We start from the raw sequence: 21,453 nt of genomic DNA on the forward strand, positions 1-21,453 counted from the left end.
CGATAGATGTATATGTGTGCTCACGAGTGTATACATATGTACTTTTATTAATTTGATGTTTGAGGTATATACCTATAATTGATGGAGCCCCTCTGTGCCAAACGCTATGGCGAGTATTTCACATTACTGCAATCTTCACTCCAGAGTGTGTTTTAAACAAGTTAAGTGGAAATTGGCTGTCATTCCTTCCCCATTAGCGATGACATACTTGTATGTCACTATGGAAAAAATATGCCCCTAGGCTGTTGAAAACTTTGCCTCTATGGAGGGTTAAGACAGTCACTAACCCCAGAGAGACTGGACCTTGTATACAGGTTTCCCACCTCCCAGAAAACTCCAGTTCTGCCCTGATATATTAGTTCCTGTCTTCCTTTTCTCACTAAAAACTCTTTCCTGCCTATGAAACTCCCTGTTTTAATGCAGTGACGTGTGGGCAGAGTGAAGAGCTCACGTAGAGTTGATTTGCATCCCAGCCCTCTTCCTCGTAGCTGGTGCCTGTGGGCGAAGGGGCAAGTTCTGTAGTGTCTCTAAACCTGTAAGTTCTGTCGGGTCGTACCTGTGTGTTAGTCACCAAAGTATCCCCACCATGCTAGGCAGTGATGAACATGCTTGATTTTCTTCTCCGCAAAGTAGAGATACTATAAAGTTGACATGAGTGTGAAATGAAGCAACATTAAAAATGCCTGCCATCCTGGCACATAAGAGGTTCCATAAATGTCAGGCAGCATACATGAAGTTTAAGGGCACCGTCCCCAGGGCCTGACTGCCTGGGTTCCTTCCTGGCTGTCACAGCAACCTTGGGCAAGACACTCTACTCTCCTGTGCCCCACATTCCTTTGCTGGAATACCGTGTTTTCCCGAAAATAAGACCTAATCGGAGAATAAGCCGTGGCATGACTTTTCAGGATGGCATCCCCTGAACATAAGTCCTAATGCATCTTTTGGAGCAAAAATGAATATAAAACCTAATCTTATTTTCGGGGAAACAGGGTAGTATTGAGAGTTAACACTTATTCATATGCACCTGGCACTCTTCTAAGCTTTTCAATTTTATTAACATATTTAAAACCTCACAACAAACCCTATGAGGCAGATAACAGAATCACCACCACTTTACAGATGAGCTGGTAAGTGGTGAGGCCAGGAATCAAGCCAATGCAATCTGTCTCCAACATCCTTGCTTTTTTCACCACTGTGCTAAACTGCCTTTCTAACTAAATCTCTATAAAACGGGAGTAATTACTGGCTTGTTGTGAAGATTAAATGAGGATATGTGAAGCAATTAGATCACTGCCTGGCACATGGTACTCAAAAAACGTTAGCCTCTGTGAGTTATCATTATGAGCATCTATCACATGGCTTTTTGGCTTGAGTATTGCAGGGGTCGCGGTAGTGCTCTGTCTACCATTATGGTGTCTTCACATACCTTCAGCATTCTCTACCCATCACTTGTTATAACTCTTTATATAGGACTAAGGATTAAAGACTCTATCAAAATATACACACTTTTTCCAGGTTCTAGTTTAAGGGTTCCATGACATCTTCAATGAGTAATTTATAACGTGTTGAACTTTGGAAATTCTCACTCATATTCAGGTGGCCATTGGCCACTGGATTCAGTGATTATTTTCATTGTCTCCTATCCCCCACTGAAATCAATCATTTTAACATTAAGTGACAATACTGTTAATTATACAAATTAATTGACACATGTTTGATGATTAATTTATCAGTAGCCAAAGTGTGACTTTTTTTGTAATAGACTGAAGAAAGCTCTAATTTAAGCCTGTGATAGCTGTCGTAGAAAACACATAATCCTTTTAAATCTTTCATTAGAATGTATTAGAATTTTCTTATCCTTTTTTTTTTTAAACTTTATTATTTGTTAACTTTGCTGCCCTGCTTAGCAGTATGGTCGATAATACATACAGATCTGAGCTGTAATTTCTCTCAGGTCAAAACAAGATAAAATATTGGTGACCTCCCTAATTTAGTCTGAAAGTTCAAGGAATTAAATATACGGTATAATGAATGAACCCCTTACTTTGTCAATTATGTAAATATATAATGTATTTAGTTTCATCAAAAGAGAAAAATTATGTAAGTATAGTAGATTAAGAAAGTATTTGAGGGGCGGCCGGATGGCTCAGTTGGTTAGAGCGCAAGCTCTGAATAACAGAGTTGCTGGTTCGATTCCCACATGGGCCAGAGAGCTGCGCCCTCCACAACTAGACTGAAGACAACAAGCTGCCATTGAGCTCTGCAGGGGAGGCTGGATGGCTCAGTTGGTTAGAGCACCAGCTCTCAACAACAGGGTTGCTGGTTCAATTCCCACATGGGATGGTAGGCTGCGCCCCCTGCAACTGAAAATTGAAAATGGCAACTGGACTTGGAGCTGAGCTGCGCCCTCCACAACTAGATTGAAGGACAATGACTTGGAGCTCATGGGCCCTGGAGGAACACACTGTTCCCCAATAAAAATTTTTTTAAAAAAAGATTTGAGGGAAATCACAGTAATAAAGTCCATGTAACTATGGTTTCTGCCTCCCTCCGTGCCCCCAGCATGCTCTAAGAGGGTGCAGTATCACACACAGTGTTTGTATAGGACAGCTGTATCCGATCAACATGGTATATTAACACCAGTAACTCTACAAAGGAGGAGGCCCAGAGGAATGAACCTCCCTGAACTTGCATTACCTCACATGCACAGTGAGGGAGTAGGAGTCACTGAATGATATGTAAGGCTCCATGATGCCCCAGCTTGCTTTGAGGTCTGTACTAGTAATGCCCTAGCCATTAATTAGGAAACCTGCATTTACCATCACACTTTCCATCATATGCAATTTTACTGTGAATGCTTCTTGGTCCTTCCCCAAGTATCAAAGGGTATGTGTTTTCCCAAAAATAAGACCTAGCTGGACAATCAGCTCTAATGTGTCTTTTGGAGCAAAAATTAATGTAAGACTCGGTCTTATTTTACTGTAAGACCCGGTCTTATTTTACTATTTTACTATAAGACCAGGTCATAATTATAATATAATATAATATAATATAATATAATATAATATAATATAATATAATATAATATAATATAATATAAAATAAAATACTGGGTCTTGTATTAACTTTTGCTCCAAAAGACACATTAGAGCTAATGGTCCAGCTAAGTCTTATTTTCGAGCAAACAGTATATTTTTCTATCCCAACCAGGAAGGATTTTTTCTTAGTTTTCTTCCTTTCTCTGAAGAAATTTGAGAAAATGAATGCTTGCTGCCCTAAAATAATGATGATAATAATTATTATCCCAATCCATCAGTGTTTTATTCTGTTATTTGGAATTCCTGTTTAAAGTAGCCAAAAAAAAATTATTGCATAAATTTCTATTCAAGATTTAATTTTTAAAGAAATGTGTCTATTATGTAGCAATCAGTAAGAATTTATTCGAATACCCTGAATTTGTGTTGAATAGTGTTCTGTAATTGCAAAAGTGCTTTCATGACAAGTGGACTCTTTCATCGTGGTTTTCCTTCCCTTGATAGCGGTTTTTGTGTGGTGTTTTTTCTAAGTGTTGTAGAAAGACGGATTTTTAAAGTTACAATAATGCAGAAAATGTTTCATTCATAGAACTGTGCTCTTTCACCTTTTGTCATAAAGGTTGTTCATTTATTATCCTTGTAGCGTTTCCTAAGGGAATCCTGTCCAAGTTTCATTTAACCACTGATAAATGAACCCAACGTTTTTATGACTCCATTTTATATATAAAGGAAACAGACTTTTCCATTTACAGTTGTAACATTTCTCTTCTCAAATACTGAAGATCATATGAATAGCTTTAATTATACATTACAGAGATTTTCTTTTTTCAAAGTAGACCTTGAAATAAGGCTCTCAAATAACGTCTGATTCTTACACATTACACTTTTTTTCTTTCTGGCATAGCAAGGTAAACTGTTTATAATTAATTTCACATCAGTAAATTAAGTAGCCCAGGAATGTGAAAGTCTAGATTGAGAGCTGTTAGTTATCTTGCTTCTCTTGCCATAACAAAGCTTCTAAAATAAATCCATGTTTTTTTTAATCAAATCACTGAATTATGGAGCTTTGAAAGGGACCCCCAGAAAACATCGGTTTTAGTGAGGTACTTCCAAGAAGGAGTGCCTTATAACTGTCTAGGATGTATGGATATCTCTCTGGGCTTAAGTTCTCCAGGGAATGAAGAACCATTCATAACCTTCCTTGAAAGCTTTTTTTGATAGTTATCATTAAGGATTGCTTAGAATTGATTAACTTGTGAAAATGCATCTAGGAATTATGGGGAAACCAGATAATCAAGAGAGTAGTATTCCTTTTTTTAATTATAAGTTGATTTAATTATAAATATGAAATAATTAAGTCAATCTGAAACCCATTTTTAAAAGTAATTGCATTTTGTGTTTAAAATACAGAATGTGTGTACAAAAGTATCTGGTTCTAATAAAAATGTATTTCTTCAAGAAAGAAAAGTCTGTATTTAGAATCCTAAGCACATGATATGAAGAATGTTTTGAGTTCCTTAAAAACTCATGTTTACACGGAAACCAAAGAAACAAGTAAAAGTCTCTTTAATTTCCTCTACTCAGTCCTATCCTTTTATTGCTGATGATATTATCGGTTGTTGTTTTTAAAAAAAACATGTGTGGGACCCACAGACAGAAGGAAAGACTCTCTAAATCAGTGTCTAGAGGAGGTTAGCTTTGGAGGCTGTGCTGGTTGGAAGAGGTAACAGGCTCATTCCTACCTGCGTAATTAGTTAGTTCCATGGTGCCACCCTCCTGTGGACCACCCTGTCTGGCCCCAGGCCCACACGTGCCCTCTAGTAGGCAGGGGTGCCACACTGAGGAGCAGAAAGATAGGTCTAATCCATCACACTACTGAATAAACAACCATGGAGCAGGTCCTGAGGTCGCAGGGTCATTCACTGGCAGGACTGTATATTAAACACGGTGAGGATGACATGGATGGAAAGAGAAGAAATCCCAGATGGTCAACATAAGTGAATTTTCTACATAACAGAAACTTATGTCTTTAAGTGTCAGAAGGTTTAAAGAATGTTAACGACTTTTGGGTGGAACTTTCCCTGAATAGTTTCCTTGCCTTCTTAGTTTAAAGCAGTATCTTAATCGCATTGATCCTCTTTTACTCTCTACTGTTGAGTCTCACCATCTCCACCACTACCACCGGTTCTAAACCATTTCTCTTCTGAAGACCAGTCTCCTAATTGGGCTTCTAACTTCAACTCCTCCTCCCCACCCAACAGTGTTATCTCAACCCAAAAGACAGAATGATCCTGTTAAAATATAAGTCAGATTACACCAGTCCTATGTTCAACACCTTCATGAAAGGCTTTCCATCTTTTCAGAAAAAGAATCTGAACAACTTAGATGGTCTGTACGGAAACTACGTGATCTGGTTCTGGCATCACCTTTCTGACCCATCCCACTAATCCCTCTCCTTTACTCTGCTCCAGTCATGCTGCTCTCTTTGCTCTTCCTTGAGCATGCCAAACACGCCCTAGCCTCAGGGACCACGCACTCCTGTTCCTCTGCCTGGAGCACCCTTCCTGCTTCCTTTAGATCTCCACTCAGATGTCATCTTAGTAAAGAATCCGTCCCTGACATTCCTTTCTGAATAACACCTCCAATCATTTCTCTGCCCCTTTACCCTGCTTTATTTTCCTTCCTATCATATATTACCATCTGATATTTCATATCTGTACATTGTATAATCCAAATCCCCTATTAAATGTAAGCTCAGTGATATGTGGGACTTTGTTTGTTGTTGTTCACTACCGTATCCCTAAAACCTACAGTAGATCTTGGCATATGATTGTTGTTCAAATAAAATCTGTTGAGTGAGTGCATGAATGAATGAACAAATGAATAAATAAAATAGAGAACTAGGGAGATATATATGGGGATTGTATATATATAATGATCAAAGGAGGATATCATAACTATTGGTATTTAAATATGTATTTGAAAGATATGTTGAATAAGAAATAGACAAAATTTTAGTTGCTTTAAAAGGCAAACCTAATACTTATGGGTTGAAGTTCAGTGGTTTCAGAGTTTTGTCTAGGGTGATAAGGGACTTTCCAACAATTCTGGCTTTCCAACAGTACACAGGCTATCTTAAGATAAACTGAGATTCCTGTTCAAGGAAACCTTGGAAATGAACTGGAAGACCTCTTATGAGGGATGTAAAAATAAATCTCTGACTTTGGTGGAGAAATTCCACTTGCTGCCTTCTGGAAATCAGTGATTTGGGCCACTTCACAGATTTTTTTTTGTTTCCTTCCTACTCGTTGGAAAAACTACTAGATAAAGAGATATCCTTGCTCCTGGGAATAAAGATTTCGTCATTGCTTTGCATCTGTGGTCCCATTTCTCTGATGCCCACTCAACAAAATGGGTATCTTTAGCACCAAGCATTAAGACCATGAAGCTGTGATCACTTCTGGCCCCTTCTCCGTATTTGGTCATGTTGCTAAGTACATTTAAATCCTGTAGGTTGTATTGGTTAAAACAAAAAATTCCGTAGTTTTGACTATTCCTGCCAAGAGTGACTTTAGATTTCTTTATTAGCTCATGTCCTAGTATGTCAGTATGAACCATTTTTTAAAGAATTTGAGCAAAAACAGTTCATAACTTGTGTGTTATAATGAACATATTTTTTTTTTTTCCAGTCAAAGTCCTTGATTCTCCTCCTTCATATTATTATGACTTGGGTACTTTGGCATAATAAAAAAAAATATGTTTCTTGGATCATTCCCAAACCCTGATGAAGTTTTACGCTTTTTTTCCAGCTTATTTTTAATAAACTTTTCCACCGTATTTCATTGTAACATTGGAGACATTTTACTAATAATGCCCCATAGTAACTTTCCAGTAGTGGGGGTGGGGGAGAAATCTCTTCATCTTGTTAACTGTGTATTTGTACATGGAATGATCTGGTGGAGCGAAAGAATTAGGAGGTTGTGTACTGTTATTTTTAGTACTCTGTATCACTTCACCCTTTTTGCCGGAGTGGTTCCTGGCTAACTTTCCCATGAGTTTTTAACCTCTTGTTAGGCTTTGCTTATGTAACAGGAAACAGGCTGTCAGGAACAAATAGTGGCATATCAGGAGTACATGTTAGTAGCAATGATACAGTTCGCTCTGCCCTTCACTCTGTTAAAGTAGACTCATAAATGAGCTCAACTTTAAGACTTTCGGTGTGGCGGCCTAGCTTAAAATAATACAATTTCCATTTTGGAAAGGCCAAACATTTATCAAGACCATGATTTAATCCAGGCAACAGAGAAGATGAGCTTATTCTAAGGGGAACTTTGCAGCGGTGTCATGTCCTGGGACTGTGGATTTAAGTATATCTTCGCTTTTTCTCCAACTCTTAAGGCGGGGGTGATGTGCAAGCTTCAGGAGAGAGATGACATCGGACGAATTGAACTGGTCCAGAAGTTGGCGAGAGAAAACTATCAATTTTTGCAGACAGACAAAAAGGAACAGGAGAAGTCTGAACACGTAAGCCCTTTTCTTCTTGGGGATGCACATTCGAAGGGGTGGAAAAGGTTTCTGCCTGGTTGTATGTTTGAAGGAAAGAAGATTTCATTTTAAATTCTTTAGTGTTTGGGTTTTTTTCTCCAAAAAGCATCCTCAGTAAAAATGACAGCTCATAGCCAGTGGTTTATGACCCTGGATTTATAAGAGAACTCTTCTCAAAAGTAAGTCGTGTAGAAATATAATAAGAATACATGTAAGGAAATATGAATGCATGTGTATTTATGATCCTAATTTGATGGCTTTCAAATTTGGCCTTGGGAATTTCAACCCATCAGATAGTTTGTGGAATATGAATTTTGAAAGAACATGTACTTTTATGTTTAGTACAAGGGTAGTTCTAGTTACCAAACAAATATATCTGAAGTCACTAGAAATAGACAAGAACAGAACAGATTATAGATATTCTCACCAAGCAGGAGAGTCCAAAAGGGAGTTTTCCCAGTAGCTTATGAATGTTTGTGTTCCAACAAGTGTTATATTGTTTAGATGTAGTTTAACTGGAGGAAAGGGACGCTCTGCTCGGTTCTCCTGAAAGCGGTTATTCAGACTGAGCCTTAGAACCAAGACAGCTGCCGTCACGCTGGGAAGACAATGGGACCACTTTCTTCGGCTACACATTGTTGTCTGTTGACTTTTTGTTGTTGTTTGTAAGACTTCACTCTCAGTGCTGAACTAGCCAGGATTGCTCATAAAGGAAAATTCCTCAGTGCTTATAAACATGTCTTTCTCTGACTTTAATTCTTCCTTGGAATTTTATTTTCAACCCTTTTGAAGGGGGAAAAATTGCTTCATGCTTTTTCTGCTCCAAGGCCCTCAAATACAAATGCTAGGATTTTACTGAGCAGGAGAGGAGGTGAGATAGTCAAGGATGGCAGGCTGTTTAACACTATCGCGCATCTCTAACAGGGCAACATCAACCCATAGCAATTGGCGTCTCAAGGGGGGAGAACAATACGGCAATTTCCAAGCCTCATAACTGAATTATTTCGTGGGTGACTGTTGCCTTTAAGTACAAATGGAGGCCTCAGGAGCCTTCACTTTACTAGGTACTATTGAAAAGTTTAGGGACTTAGTTTTAGTTGCTAAAAGCAGCCTGAAAGTTGACTGTGTCAAAGACTGACTTCTAGCCTCTGTTGTGTCCTTTGCATATTTCAATATCCAAGCACCTATTAATATTAACTTTCTCAAAACAATTCCCTTTTAATTCATTTTAATTAGAAGAGCAACAGTTTTCTTACGCTATATTTTATTGATTTCAAGACACACATTTCCCCCACCTTTTAGTATCTTTGAAATCAGGATGAGTCTTAACAACGGGTGATATGAAAACATGTCATAGTTTAGTTGTAGGCATTTTTCTTTCCTAGTGGTCCTTAAAATTAATGATATATTTTACAGTGTATCGCATATTCGATTCAATGAGCCAGCGACAACTTGAGCGTAGGGCAAGATCTTTTAAAATCAAACAAACAGTAGAGTACCACTTCACCAAGGTTAGAAACCATCAGCCTTAGGCCACAAACGTTATGCTTATTAAAAAGGTACCTGTGTTGCCTTTGCCTTATATTTAGTTCAATTCAGAATGCTATTGTTACAGCTAACGAGACTATAATACCCTCCAAATATATAATAACAGAAATCTGAATTTGGTGCTGATAATTGTGAAGACTTTTAACATAAGACAGAAATTTAATGGGGGCCAGCCTGGTGACTCAGGGGGTTGGAGCACGGCGCTTCTAATGCTGAGGTCGCCGGTTCTGGCTGCCATGAACAGCTGGAGGTCGGCATGAGCTGCCGCGGGCCGCTGTGTGATGCCGTGGGCTACCGTGTGCTGCCATGAGTGGATGGCAACCATCGTGAGTGGCTGGCAGCTGGCGAGAGCTGCTGTGAGCGGCTGACCAACGACCGGCGACCAACTGCATCAGCTGGGGGGGAGCACAAGGCTCATAATACCTGCATGGGCCAGGGGGCTGTGTCCTACACAACTAGACTGAGAAACAACGGCTTGAACTGGAGTGGGGGGGGGGGGGAGGCAGAAGAAGGGGAAAAAAAATTTAGTGGTAGAAGATTTGCAGCTTTGCTTATGGTTATCTACTCTATTACCTTCAAACCTTCATTTTAAGATTGTAAATGGAACAGTAAGGTTTTTCACTTCTTGCCTGATTGTCATAACATGGATGTACTAACACTCAGAAGTGTCTGTGCTTCTGAGAGGAAAGAGGCTGTATAAATAAACATTGGAACTCTGGCCCTTTCTACACAGACTTTTCCTAATGAAGCTGAAAGTAAGGAAAGATGAATAGTAAGGATCTTTCTTCCTTAGTGATAAATATAAACTTAGCTATTCTGTGATCTCCCTCCTGCAGGGTGACACCAGTTCAACTAATCAACTCTCAAGGCTGATATTTATTTTTTTATTTTTTAAAATTTAATTTAATTATTTTTTCAATTATTGTGGGCATTCAGTACCATTTTATATTAGTTTCATGTGTGCAGCATTGTGGTTAGACATTTATATAACTTACAAAGTGTCCCCGCCCCTTATAAACCTAGTACCCATCATCTGACACCATACATATTTATTACAATATTTTTGACTATATTCCCTATGCTATACTTTTCATCCCCATAACTATTTTGTAACAACTAATTTGTACTTCTTAGTCCCTTTACCTTTTCACCCAGCCCCCTAACTTCCCTCCCATCTGGCAACCATCAGTTTGTTCTCTGTATCTATGAGTCTGTTTCTGTTTTGTTTGTTAGTTTATTTTGTTCTTTAGATTCCCCATATACGTGAAATTATATGGTATTTGTCTTTCTCTGACTTATTTCACTTAGCATAATACCCTCTAGGTCCATCCATGTTGTTGCAAATGAAAAAATGTCATTCTTTTTTATGGCTGAGAAATATTCCAGTGTATATATGTACCACAATTTCTTTATCCAGTCATTTATTGATGGGCACTTAGGTTGCTTCCATATTTAAGGCTGATATTTATATGCTGCTCTACTAAATGGATTACTTGATACTAGATACTTACATTTTTTACAATAATTTATTAAGAGTAAAAAAACCATCTGATAGATTATATTGCTTTTACGGCTTAAGCAGTCACTGTATCTATACATTTGCTTGCACACTGAGTTCACAGTGTTGGTGAGGTGGGCGAGGCAGTTTCATGTTTCCTGCCTTTGCTTTCTTTTCAATAGCCATCATCTGCTCTTACTCATGAAAACTCAGTTATAACACACAACATGTACAGAGGAAACTACAGTTTACTTAATGTAAACCTAAATCTGCAGTTTCCTTTTCTTGTTATAACAGTAACAATAATGACCAAACCCTAGAGTGACATACAGATTTCCTTTTTTTTTTATGTTTTTAAAATGGTTCATCTACCTCATCCACCATTCCTGGGCCAAAGCTAGCTAAGAAGACCGTGGTAGAATTCAAGTTAGCATCCAAGTTGCCTAGTGAGTCATTCTTGTTACTAAACTACATTGTTTCTGCAGTTCTAGAATGCCTTTTTATACATATGTACCAAAATGAGAAAGCTACTTTGAAGTAGTACTGCATGGAGAAAGGCATGAATTTGGTAGAATAAAGCTTTTGTTGCTGGTATGTCTTGTTACAAATTGAAGGGATTTAGAGTTTTCTGAGTAGGCATTTCTAATATTTGCTTAAACTGGTAAATGCCATAATTATAAATGCATACAATTAGAGAAACACTTCATTCTTTGCTTTTGCCAAGGTGTTTCTGAAATTTAAAAAGTTAAATGTATAATGATCACAAGTTTCTCAGGAAGCACTTGGTTTTCCTATTTTCTGTGAACTAGCTGTAGACAAAATTAGCCAGCACTCATTCCTAAGTGTTGAAAATTATTATGTGAGAACTTAAAGAAGAGGACAGAAATTGGCTATTTCTTCTCATTGTTATGATAGTGAGATTAACATTTGGTCATTAATTCTTTAAAGAAATTAACCTCTTCTATAGGCATCCTATTTCCTAGTTTTAATTCTATGATTATATCAATGGCATGAGGAGTGATGGGGGGGCATGTGTTACTAAGTGGGAACTTTTGAGCTTGACTTTGAAGGATAATTGATGGTCGAGGAAGGGCAGGTTGGAGAAGAGCATTTAAGGCAGAGGGACCAGCAGGAAGATGCATGACTTGAGCACTGGATGATTCATGGGGAGTGAAGCCGGTGGGCTATGGGAAGTCTAGAATTCAGTTGAAAGATTTGGTAAGCCACCCTAAGGAATTTAGACCTGCTTTTCTGGTAAAAAAAAAAAAAGCCATCGAAGATGGGAAGTGGCGTAATCAGATGTGATCTTCATGAGATCTCCTGGCATTGCTTTTGAGGAAAAATTGAGTGGGGAAGAGGAAGCGTGGAGGGAAGCCTTAGAAAGCTGTTGTAGGGAGTCAGGTGAAAGCTATAAGCCAGAACCAGGATGGTAACTATGAGAAATCAGAAGGTCGTCAATGTTGAGAGTCACTTAGATGGTAAAATTGACAGCATTTGATGACTAGTAATGGGAGGATGTGTGTGCTCTTTTATATTAAGCAATTTTTGAATTTTTGTTAAGGTTTCTTTGGTGTAGTGGTAGACGTCAGAATGTTCTGTTTATTACTAGAATGGTTGGTCACCTTTGCCAAAAAGATGCATAAGATATTTACCTTGTTTTGTTTTCCTGCAGTTTGTTTCCTGCAGTATGACTGAGATCTATGCTAGGGCACATAGTGTTTATCTCAAAAACAAATTGTTAGATGGGGGTTCTGGCTCACAGTATGGGGACTACATAAGTCTTCTTAGACCAGACCCTTTGACAATACTTTAAGCAGAGAGAATCTCGGGTAGGCCCAGGATAAACTGGATTGTTTGGCCAAAGCTTTGGCATTTGCTGCAATGATGCATATGTCTTCTTCAGAATGAACTATGATTTTAGGGATACTCTCCTCACCCATAGAGTCTGAGTTGGTATTGCAAAACTGTTATTCTAGAATACTCTTGGTCACTTATTCATTCAATACACCTCTATTAAAGCTGATATTGCAGAGTATCCCGAGTAACTGTGGTGGCTTCAACCTTGAAGTAGCATAGATAGGCTCCAACCCTGAAGGACTACAGTCAATTTGTGTAGAAAAGACATTGACACAAATAACAGCTATAAGGAAGCAGTGATGATAGTTTCAAGGGAGAGACAGAGGAGTTAGAAGAAGAATTTACACCTGGAGAAATAGGATTCTCTCTTACGGCAGAGGTAGAATTTGATGTGGACCTTGAAGTAGGTTTTAGATTGGATTGAAATAATTCAAATAAAAGAAAATCAATTCCCAGTGGGAAGAATAGCATCAGGAAATGCACAGAAATGTCAAAATATAAGATATTTTTTGGAAATCCCACACCATTCTATGTCACCAGAGTACCAAGGGTTGGGGGTGAGGGAGGAGATGGTGACGAAAAGGCAGGAGAAGGAAGAAACTTAGTGAGAAATGAGATTGGGACCAGACTGTGGAGGATTTTCAGGGCTAAGGAATTTCACTTCATTCTAGAAATAACAAGGAGCCATTGACTAGTTTTATTCGTTTTCATAAAAAGGAGGATTGGTGTGGGAGTGCTTCTGTGAGGTAAATGATATTTCAGTTTGACAGATTAGAAAGCTGAGGCTGCGGAATGATTAAACAGAGCTGGGCTAAGACTGAACTCAAGTCTGATGGCCTCTGGAGTACAGCTTTTCTCAGCAATCGTGGGAGGGAGGACCAAGAGGAGGATAAGAAGCCAAGATGCTAAGAATCACGCTAGTCCTGAGAAAGAGGGCCAACTAGGAGAACTGCTCTGCAGGAAAGAGACAGAACAATCACTTATTGAAATGATCATGGTAGGTGTGGGAAACATACAAGAAAGAGGAATGATAAGGTGCTTGCATAATTTGAGGCCTAACTTAGATTTGAAAAGCCTATAAACTGTTTATATTTTATCAGTGAAAGAGCTGTGTTAAAACATATATTTAGACATGGATCCTAGTTTCTGGACTACAATTCCTCTATTTATCAGAAAACCAAAACTTCCTTTCCTGAAATGTAATTTATGTTTTTAGTGTATTAACTGGTAGAATGAAAATACCAAGAGCAGCTCGTGAACCGAGTTCCCACTTTCCACGTTGCAGAGACATGGGGTTATAAAATGTACATGGAAGGCGTGCTGAGCAACACTTTACCAAGGGACCCGGTCTGCATCCTTCCCTCTCCCCACCCCGTTTTCTTCGGTCCTTTTGTTAGGTCTGGGACCCACCCTACTTCCTTCCCCTTTTCGAATTCACTTATGAAACATGGGTGGGAAGGGGATTTTGCACATTCTGAAACTGAATCTTGGCATAGTCTACTGCCAGGGTAGGGTCCCTCTCACTCAACCCCTACTGGAATTTCCTTTTCCCTGTTTCCTGCAGCCTCATCCTGGAATTCTGCCTACGTCAAAAGGTTTCTTGTTCAAAGATTACTAGGGGAGAAGTGATTTGGAGTATTCTGGCTGCTGTCACCTTATTTCCCTTATTAAAAGTTGGCCTTGACCTTTTCCAAACTTTCGTTTCATCTTGTACTTTGCTAAGGAAAAAAGAAAAGACAGCCTAAGTATAAGGTGAAAGCCTTCTTTTTATTCTCTATGAAATACTAAAAGCAAAATGGTTTTATCGTTCTGTATTCAAACTTGTATTATCTATCTAGTCAAGTAAAATTAAGAGCAATCTTGGCATTATTTGAAGTTTACCAATAATTTAGTTTAACCAAGCAACTACTTAAAGACAAATAGAATTTTATAACATCAGTGCTTATTGTTGAAAGCCAGAATTCAGGCATATTAGGCAATACCTAATATATTAAGTTGCCCACCTATAAACTGAGAAATTGCTATGTAGAAACCATGTTATTTTTCTTAATAGCAAAATCCTGACTTTGTGTTGGTTTGCACTAAAGTACCAAGTATTTCAGAGGAAATAGGCTTCGTGGAGGAAGTGATTTTTAGTTTGTTTTTAACCAGAATTAATATGACCACCAGAGTAGCACAAAAGTGGTAGAAGATAGTTCTTGATTCCAGGGAGTTTACAATCTAGCTGGGGAAAAAAATTCACACATGGGAAACAAGTCACCATTCAAGACAGCATTTAATGAAGTGTTTAAGTAATTCCGCAGGCATTCAGAGAGAAGGAAATACCTCCGATAAACTTTTTTCGTGGTTGCAGTAATCATGCTCTACTTGTTTATTCACAAGCAAGGTTTGCAAGTTTAGTTTGCTTTGTGTACTCTTTAAATTCTGATTTTGTTTGTTGTTGTTTTCCTCCAGAAAAATAGCAGCGAGGCAGCCAGTGAAAGTCAGTGATGTGCTCATGCCGTGTGATGGAGCCGTCTGCTCATCACCTGTATTTTTAGGTTCTCACAAGAAGCCCACTGCAAGTCCTGACAATTTAAAAACTTTAGTTTCAGCAGTTTTAAAGATAGAGGAATTTGTCATTATGCTATTTGTTTATTTCCCTGAAAATATTCAAGTTTATTTTTAAAAGACCTAACTAAGAAAATTGATACTCTCAGTTGGATGGATTTTTCGATCTCACGTTCTCCAAGGATCTCATATTGTCTGTGATACAAATGCTGCTCTGTAGGTTTATTAAGTCTTCTACTTGTTAAATTAAAATAGGTCTATCTTCTCTACTGTGTTTCCCCGAAAATAAGACCTAGCCGAACAATCAGCTCTAAAGCGTCATTTGGAGCAAAAATTAAAATAACACCCGGTATTATATTATATTATATTATATTATATTATATTATATTATATTATATTATATTATATTATATTATATTATATTATATTATATTATATTATATTATATTATATGCGATCTTATAGTAAAATAAGACCGGGTCTTATATTAATTTTTGCTCCAAAAGACGCATTAGAGCTGATTGTCTGGCTAGGTCTTATTTTCAGGGAAACACGGTAGTAGTATGTTTGAGAAATCACTAAAGTGAAATATTGAAAAATAGATTATTTTTCTTTGGCTTTTGTCCTCCTCAGTGGTATATCTCAGTGGCAACTATATATTCTTTTCTTCTCTACCCCTGTCAAGTCCTGATCTGCATGAATATAACAATTTTATCTCCTTATAGATTGTCTGATCAGGTAATACGAGAAAGCTTCGATAGTTCAGTTTCATTTGGGTTTATACGTAATAGGCACTTGAAGACAAAAAGGTAGAGAAAAGATGCACAGACAGATGGACAGTCCTTCCTGACAAGTGTGTACTGCAGAGGCTGAGAGAACTGAAAACATGATGCGATTTCAAGGAGTAGGGGGACACACGTACCACCTACAATGTGCCTTGGTCCCCTGGGACTGCCTTGATACATCCCTGTTTAGGGGGAGCTAGCACTCTGCAAGAAATTCGGAGGCTGAATTCAGTTCCCTGTATGGTGTTATACAGGCTGCTATGGAAGCTTGTCATGGGCAACTCAGCTGGTCTAGGGAGACATGCACGGGTCCTTGATGAAGAGACAGAATCTGAAGGGTCAGAAGAGTTGCTTGGAGAAGTGAAGAAGGATGAGCATTCCAGGTAGACGAAAGAATATGTGTGCTGATGTGAAGGGTCTGATGCAAGAAAGCATCCTGCAGCTCTAGAGGCAGAGCCCAGTGGCTGGGGCCTGGGGCGGAAGAGAGGTGAGGGAAGTGCAGGTCAGGTGAGAGAGACACAGGGCTACAGCAGGCAGGGCCTTACAGACTTAGCCAAAAATTGTGTGCTGAGAACAAGATTGAGCTCTTGTGAGGAATTTAATAAGCAAGAGAGAGAAAATGATGATTAGATTCGAATTTTTGAGGTTCCTCTGTTGCCATGTAGGAACGGATTTGCAGGAGAATAGTTCCCACTCACTCCTCTTAAAGCTTTCTGACCCTCCTTTCTTCACAGTTCTTTCTGTTGGTCTTGCTTCAAGCGGTAACCAGCATAAACATTAAGACTTTGCTGTGAGGACCAAGTCCAGAGACTTGAGCTGAAGTCCCAGTGAAGACAGAATGTCCAATTATAGCTCAATTCTAGTTCATTAGCTTTATCCAAAAGTATGCTACTACATCATCATTTTCTTGACACAGTTGACTGTGATTCCTGTTTTTGTAGAAATGAAGTTTGAGCTTGTGTGTAGTGTGAATATTTTCTGTTAATAAACACCATGCACGCATATATGTTCACCTTAAATACACTTGCTCATATTGATTCAGCCAAACTTTGGTGATTTCTGAGTGATTCAAATTTCTTAGTTGACAAAGACGAGGAAAAGGAATTTATAAAAGATTTCCATGTAAGATGCAAAGAACCTTTTGCAATGGGAAGTGGGTGGAAAGGAAAAATTCCATCTGGCATACAGCAGCCCTACATGTTGTTTTAAGATAGCAAAAATAGAAGATTGCTGAAAATATCATAACAGAACATAACAGACTGTGGACAAATGTGCAGTACATATTTCTCTAATAAATCATGTTAAATACCCATATTTTACTTAAAACATGGCCATGCTCTTATTTGTCATTACATAAAAATTTGTCTTTAATTTTTAAAAAAAAGTCCACTTCATTACTGAAGCAAAAAGAACTTGTTTTAGCCTATGGAAGTCAATGCTATAGCACTTAGGTTTGCCTGGAATAACTTTTTTTCAATTTTGTTTTTGTGTTGTTTTTTTTTCCCTTTGCCAATGTTTCCCTCCTATAATAATAAAAAAAATAGAGAAATAAGATATGGCATGTATATTCCTTTATTGTACATTTGAACATAATTAAGTGAACAAGGCTCAACAATTTTAACAAACCCTTGTAAACGTTCTCTTTGTTCAGGTTCCAGGAATAGCTGGGCATGATTGAGGCAAGCTGAGTCAGAATAAAGGATTAGGGGTTCCTCAAGATCCAAGAAACACAGAGGGAGAGAATAATGGTGATAATAAGACAATTAAGATGGCAGGAAGTGGCTTGGGGGTAGGGATTTGTAAGGAGGCTCATGAAAACTTAATGAGTTATATAAGGGCATATCTTGGTGACTTCAAAGGGGGGTGGGGCAAAATGTGTCAAGGTAAAATTTTGGCCCTTTGCAGTCAGAGGGGAGAGAGTGTGTACTTCGTACAGATGATTCTTTAAGCCCACATGATCTTGACGTGACTAGGATTTATAGAGCTAAAACAAGCATCTATATTTAGATAGTTTTATGGCTAAAGAATTCTAATGATCCCCAAATGGTAGAATGCATAAGAAAATCCCAAACTGAATTTTATGGTTGATGGTTGCTATCTATCACTTTCTCCCTGCTCTGTGAACTTATTGTTATTACAAATTGGGGGATTGTGAAGATGCGTTATTTTTCACAATCAATCTGAGTATCCTGGAGTTTTCCTCTGAGACTCATAGGCATTGGAAGGAACTTTAGGTATCATGTGTCTTGATTGTTTGGGTAAGAAACAATCTCATTCAAAAACTGGCACCTGCCCTATAGAATTGTAAAGAGTTTCCCCTAAAATGGAAAATGGGCAATAAATACTATACAATCCATTAAGTCTGTTCAAAGTTTGTTAAACACAAGAAAATGTTTAAAATATTTGCATTGATAATATTCTTTTAGTAAAATAAATACGTTTTAGCCTCTGTAAGTAGAAGCAAAAAATAATTAATAAAAGCAGTAATTACCAGAGATCCTTCCGGTTTGTTAGAGAATGTTGTAATTCAGTCTTTGTGTTTTTATGTCTTTGTGTTCCTGAAGTTTTATTTTGTGGGGCCCTAATGTGAGGCCAACCCGACTGAAATGACCCTTGCCCTAATAAAGCGTTTCCCTTCAACTGCTTGTTCCCTACTTAGTAGCAGTTACCCCTTCAGAAAATTAACACAGCAACTCCTGAAATCAATTTTCAAGGCACAAACAATTTTGTCAGCAAAAAATAAGTGAGGACAGCCAGTTCAGTTGGTTAGAGCGCGATGCTCATAACACCGGGGTTGCTGGTTCGATCCCCACATGGGCCACTGTGAGCTACACCCTCCACAAGTAGATTGAAACAACTACTTGACTTGAAGTTGATTGGTCCTGGAAAGACACACTTAAAATAAATAAAACTTAAAAAAAAAAAATAAGTGAGATCATTCAATGCTTCTTATTAAATACCCACAGGGAAGCACAGATCTAAAAATTATCTCAGCATTAAAACAATACTCAGATTATCACTCTAAAAACATGGGAACCGAGAGGGTAATTGAAGCCATGGAGATAATACTGTCTCCTCTAGTAATTTATATGGCTGGAATTTTAAAAGGTGTGAGTAAAACTACAGAACATAAAGTGGCAGAGACAGGAGCACACATGATCCAAGCAGGTACTGATTTACACCTACAGGTTGGAGATTAAGGGATAAACCAACAAGGTGATCAAGGGAAGATTTTGAGCTTGGGTAAGGCAGAATTCTGACTAGCCCTTAAAATCCAAGAGAAGAAACCTTGGAACAAAGCAAAGAGCCAATTTTATTCTGATTGTCTTTAAGGAATATACTTGAATGCCAGATGCTTGTGGTCAGAAACCTCTCATGACTTGTTGAACTATTAAATGCCATTTCCATTGTAATTTGGCAATCAAATCTGACCTTCATCTCAATTTTTAGTAGACCCATTTCCGTCCCAAGTCAGTAAATCTCAAATTCCTGTCCTTCGGTATTACTCATAATCTTGGCATATGGAAGAGATTTGCACAGACCTGACAAAAGTTCACCACACCCTGGAAAAATCCTTATTAATAAAGATCAGAGTGGCCCTAGGTATAGTCAACATGTGCAGCTGCTTATTCCCCCATGTCACACCCTGTGCGGTTTGCCAGTTTTGCATCTGAGCTCTGACTTCGACTTTGTTGTTCCATATCTGGCTACTCCAGAACCTGTAGGGAAGCATGTGGCGGAAGAGTGTTTTGATCCCCTTTTGGCCCAAACCTACGTTTTGAGACTGCTTCAACCCAGCACGGAATAGCCAGGAATGGTGTCTTTTTCTTCTGACCGATAGAGGATGGCCGGCAGCAGACATCTCAGTCTGGGGGGCCCTTGAGAAAAAACAGAAAGAAGAAGAGTTGGGTAGCACAGTCCTCTGGGAAACCCAGAGTGAACTGAATGTGTTCCTTAGCTGAGTGTGCTGGGCTGCCGACACTGGGAAGTGGTCGTTTACCGAACTGCTCTGAGGTCTTCAGAAAGAGGCCAGCATCCCTGACAGTCAGTCACTTGGTTTCTCTACCAGTCAGCTTATCTCAGATTCCTGTGCTTGAGTTCATAGAGGTGACTAGAAAGAATCACACTGGGTGAGAGAGGCAGCCAAATAGCTAGTTAGCTTGCTGTCACCATTAATGGCCATTCAGCCACAAGACTTAAAGTTGACTCGGTTGAGGGCCTAAATCATTTTTGATCTCAAGAGATCTTTCTCCTTTTCTTATAGAGAGTAAATTTTGTTTTTTAAAGACCTGGCTGAGATTAATTATTCTTGCCTCCATTCATTGAGAAAAGCATTTGTTGAGCACCTATGATCCAGGCATCACAGAAAATAGGACAGAGGGAGAAGTGAGCAAAATTAGACTGGAGCCCAAAGGCACCCACCACCGAGTGAGGGAGATGGATGAGGAAACAAAGACAGGCGAATGAAGAAGGACAATCAGCAGACAGAAGAGAGGGCCGGGGAGGACTTCCAGAAGACAGAAAGGGGTGCCCTTTGAAGAAGGTATTTGTTTCCAGAAAATTGTTTCCTCACATCCCTGTGAGGCATTTGCTAAATTAAACATCATCTTTTTACCTTCCTAGCTTATGACCAGGTAAGGACAGAAGTCATAAATGGCAAGGATGACAAAGCTTAGAGCGAAAGGAAGTACATATTGTTGGCATTTATTATTCTCCCTTCCCCGCATTTTCTAGCTACAAAATACATTTTTCAAAAAACAAACAAACACAACAGTATATTGTGTTTAGTTCTTGACCTGTTTTACTGATTGAATTTGTTTTTGAAAACAGACTTCATTCCTGAAGAGGTTTATTTGTGTTTAACAGTTGAAGAACAAGGTATTAGGTCACTTGTGGAATTTGTAGTACATTTCTGTTAAAGATTTTTTGTTATGGAAAATTGTCCTACTAATTGTAAAAGTAATGCATGCCTTTTTATAGAGAATTTTTAAAATAATAGAAAGCTTCAAGGAAGAAAAGTTTAGTGTTAACCAAAACTCCCCCACCTTCCCAGTGTATCAGTATGAGGCTTTCCTTATGTTTCCATGACATACGTTACTTAACCACTTCCATTTAGGGTCCAGTATGTTTTAAAAATTTTGCTGTTATAAATGATCTGGCAATGCACATCTCTACAACAATCTTTACCTACATTTATATTTCTTAAGGGTAAATACCTAGCTGAGTAATTATTACTTATAGGTATGAACTGTGTTCATTTCTTTTATGTTTTTGCACAACTACTTTCCATGAAGCTTGTGCCAGTTTTCACTTACATCAGTAATATATGAAAATACGTGTTTTGTAATGCCCTCATCCTCACCTTCACCCTCATTGAGGGTTATGATTTTTCGGAGGAGAAACTACATTTTCGTTGGTTGATGGTCGGGAGTATTATCTTGTTCAAATTTACATTTTCTTTCTAGTGAGGTTGAATATTTGCAATTTATATCACTCCATTTATCTGTCTTCTGTAAATAATCTATTTACCTCCTTTGCCTATTTTTCCATTGGGATTTTTGTCATTGATTTGAATAATCTCTTTATATGTTAAAGATATAAATCTTTGTCATATTTGTTGCATGTAGTTTTCCCC

General features: G+C 38.3%; 1 protein-coding gene across 5 annotated transcripts in view; it reads left to right on the forward strand.

The window, feature by feature from the left end:
* The window catches only part of RAPGEF5 (Rap guanine nucleotide exchange factor 5), a 418,760-nt gene that overhangs the window by 314,857 nt on the left and 82,450 nt on the right, over nt 1-21,453 (forward strand). For all 5 annotated transcript variants that reach the window (XM_074340846.2, XM_074340847.2, XM_074340845.2 and 2 more), the window contains one exon: nt 7,434-7,559. In XM_074340846.2, coding sequence (XP_074196947.2) covers nt 7,434-7,559 — 126 coding nt within the window. The remainder of the gene's footprint in view (nt 1-7,433; nt 7,560-21,453) is intronic.

Source organism: Rhinolophus sinicus, chromosome 4 (genome assembly GCF_057876585.1).
Source record: "Rhinolophus sinicus isolate RSI-liver-muscle chromosome 4, RSI-T2T, whole genome shotgun sequence".
NCBI lineage: Eukaryota > Metazoa > Chordata > Mammalia > Chiroptera > Rhinolophidae > Rhinolophus > Rhinolophus sinicus.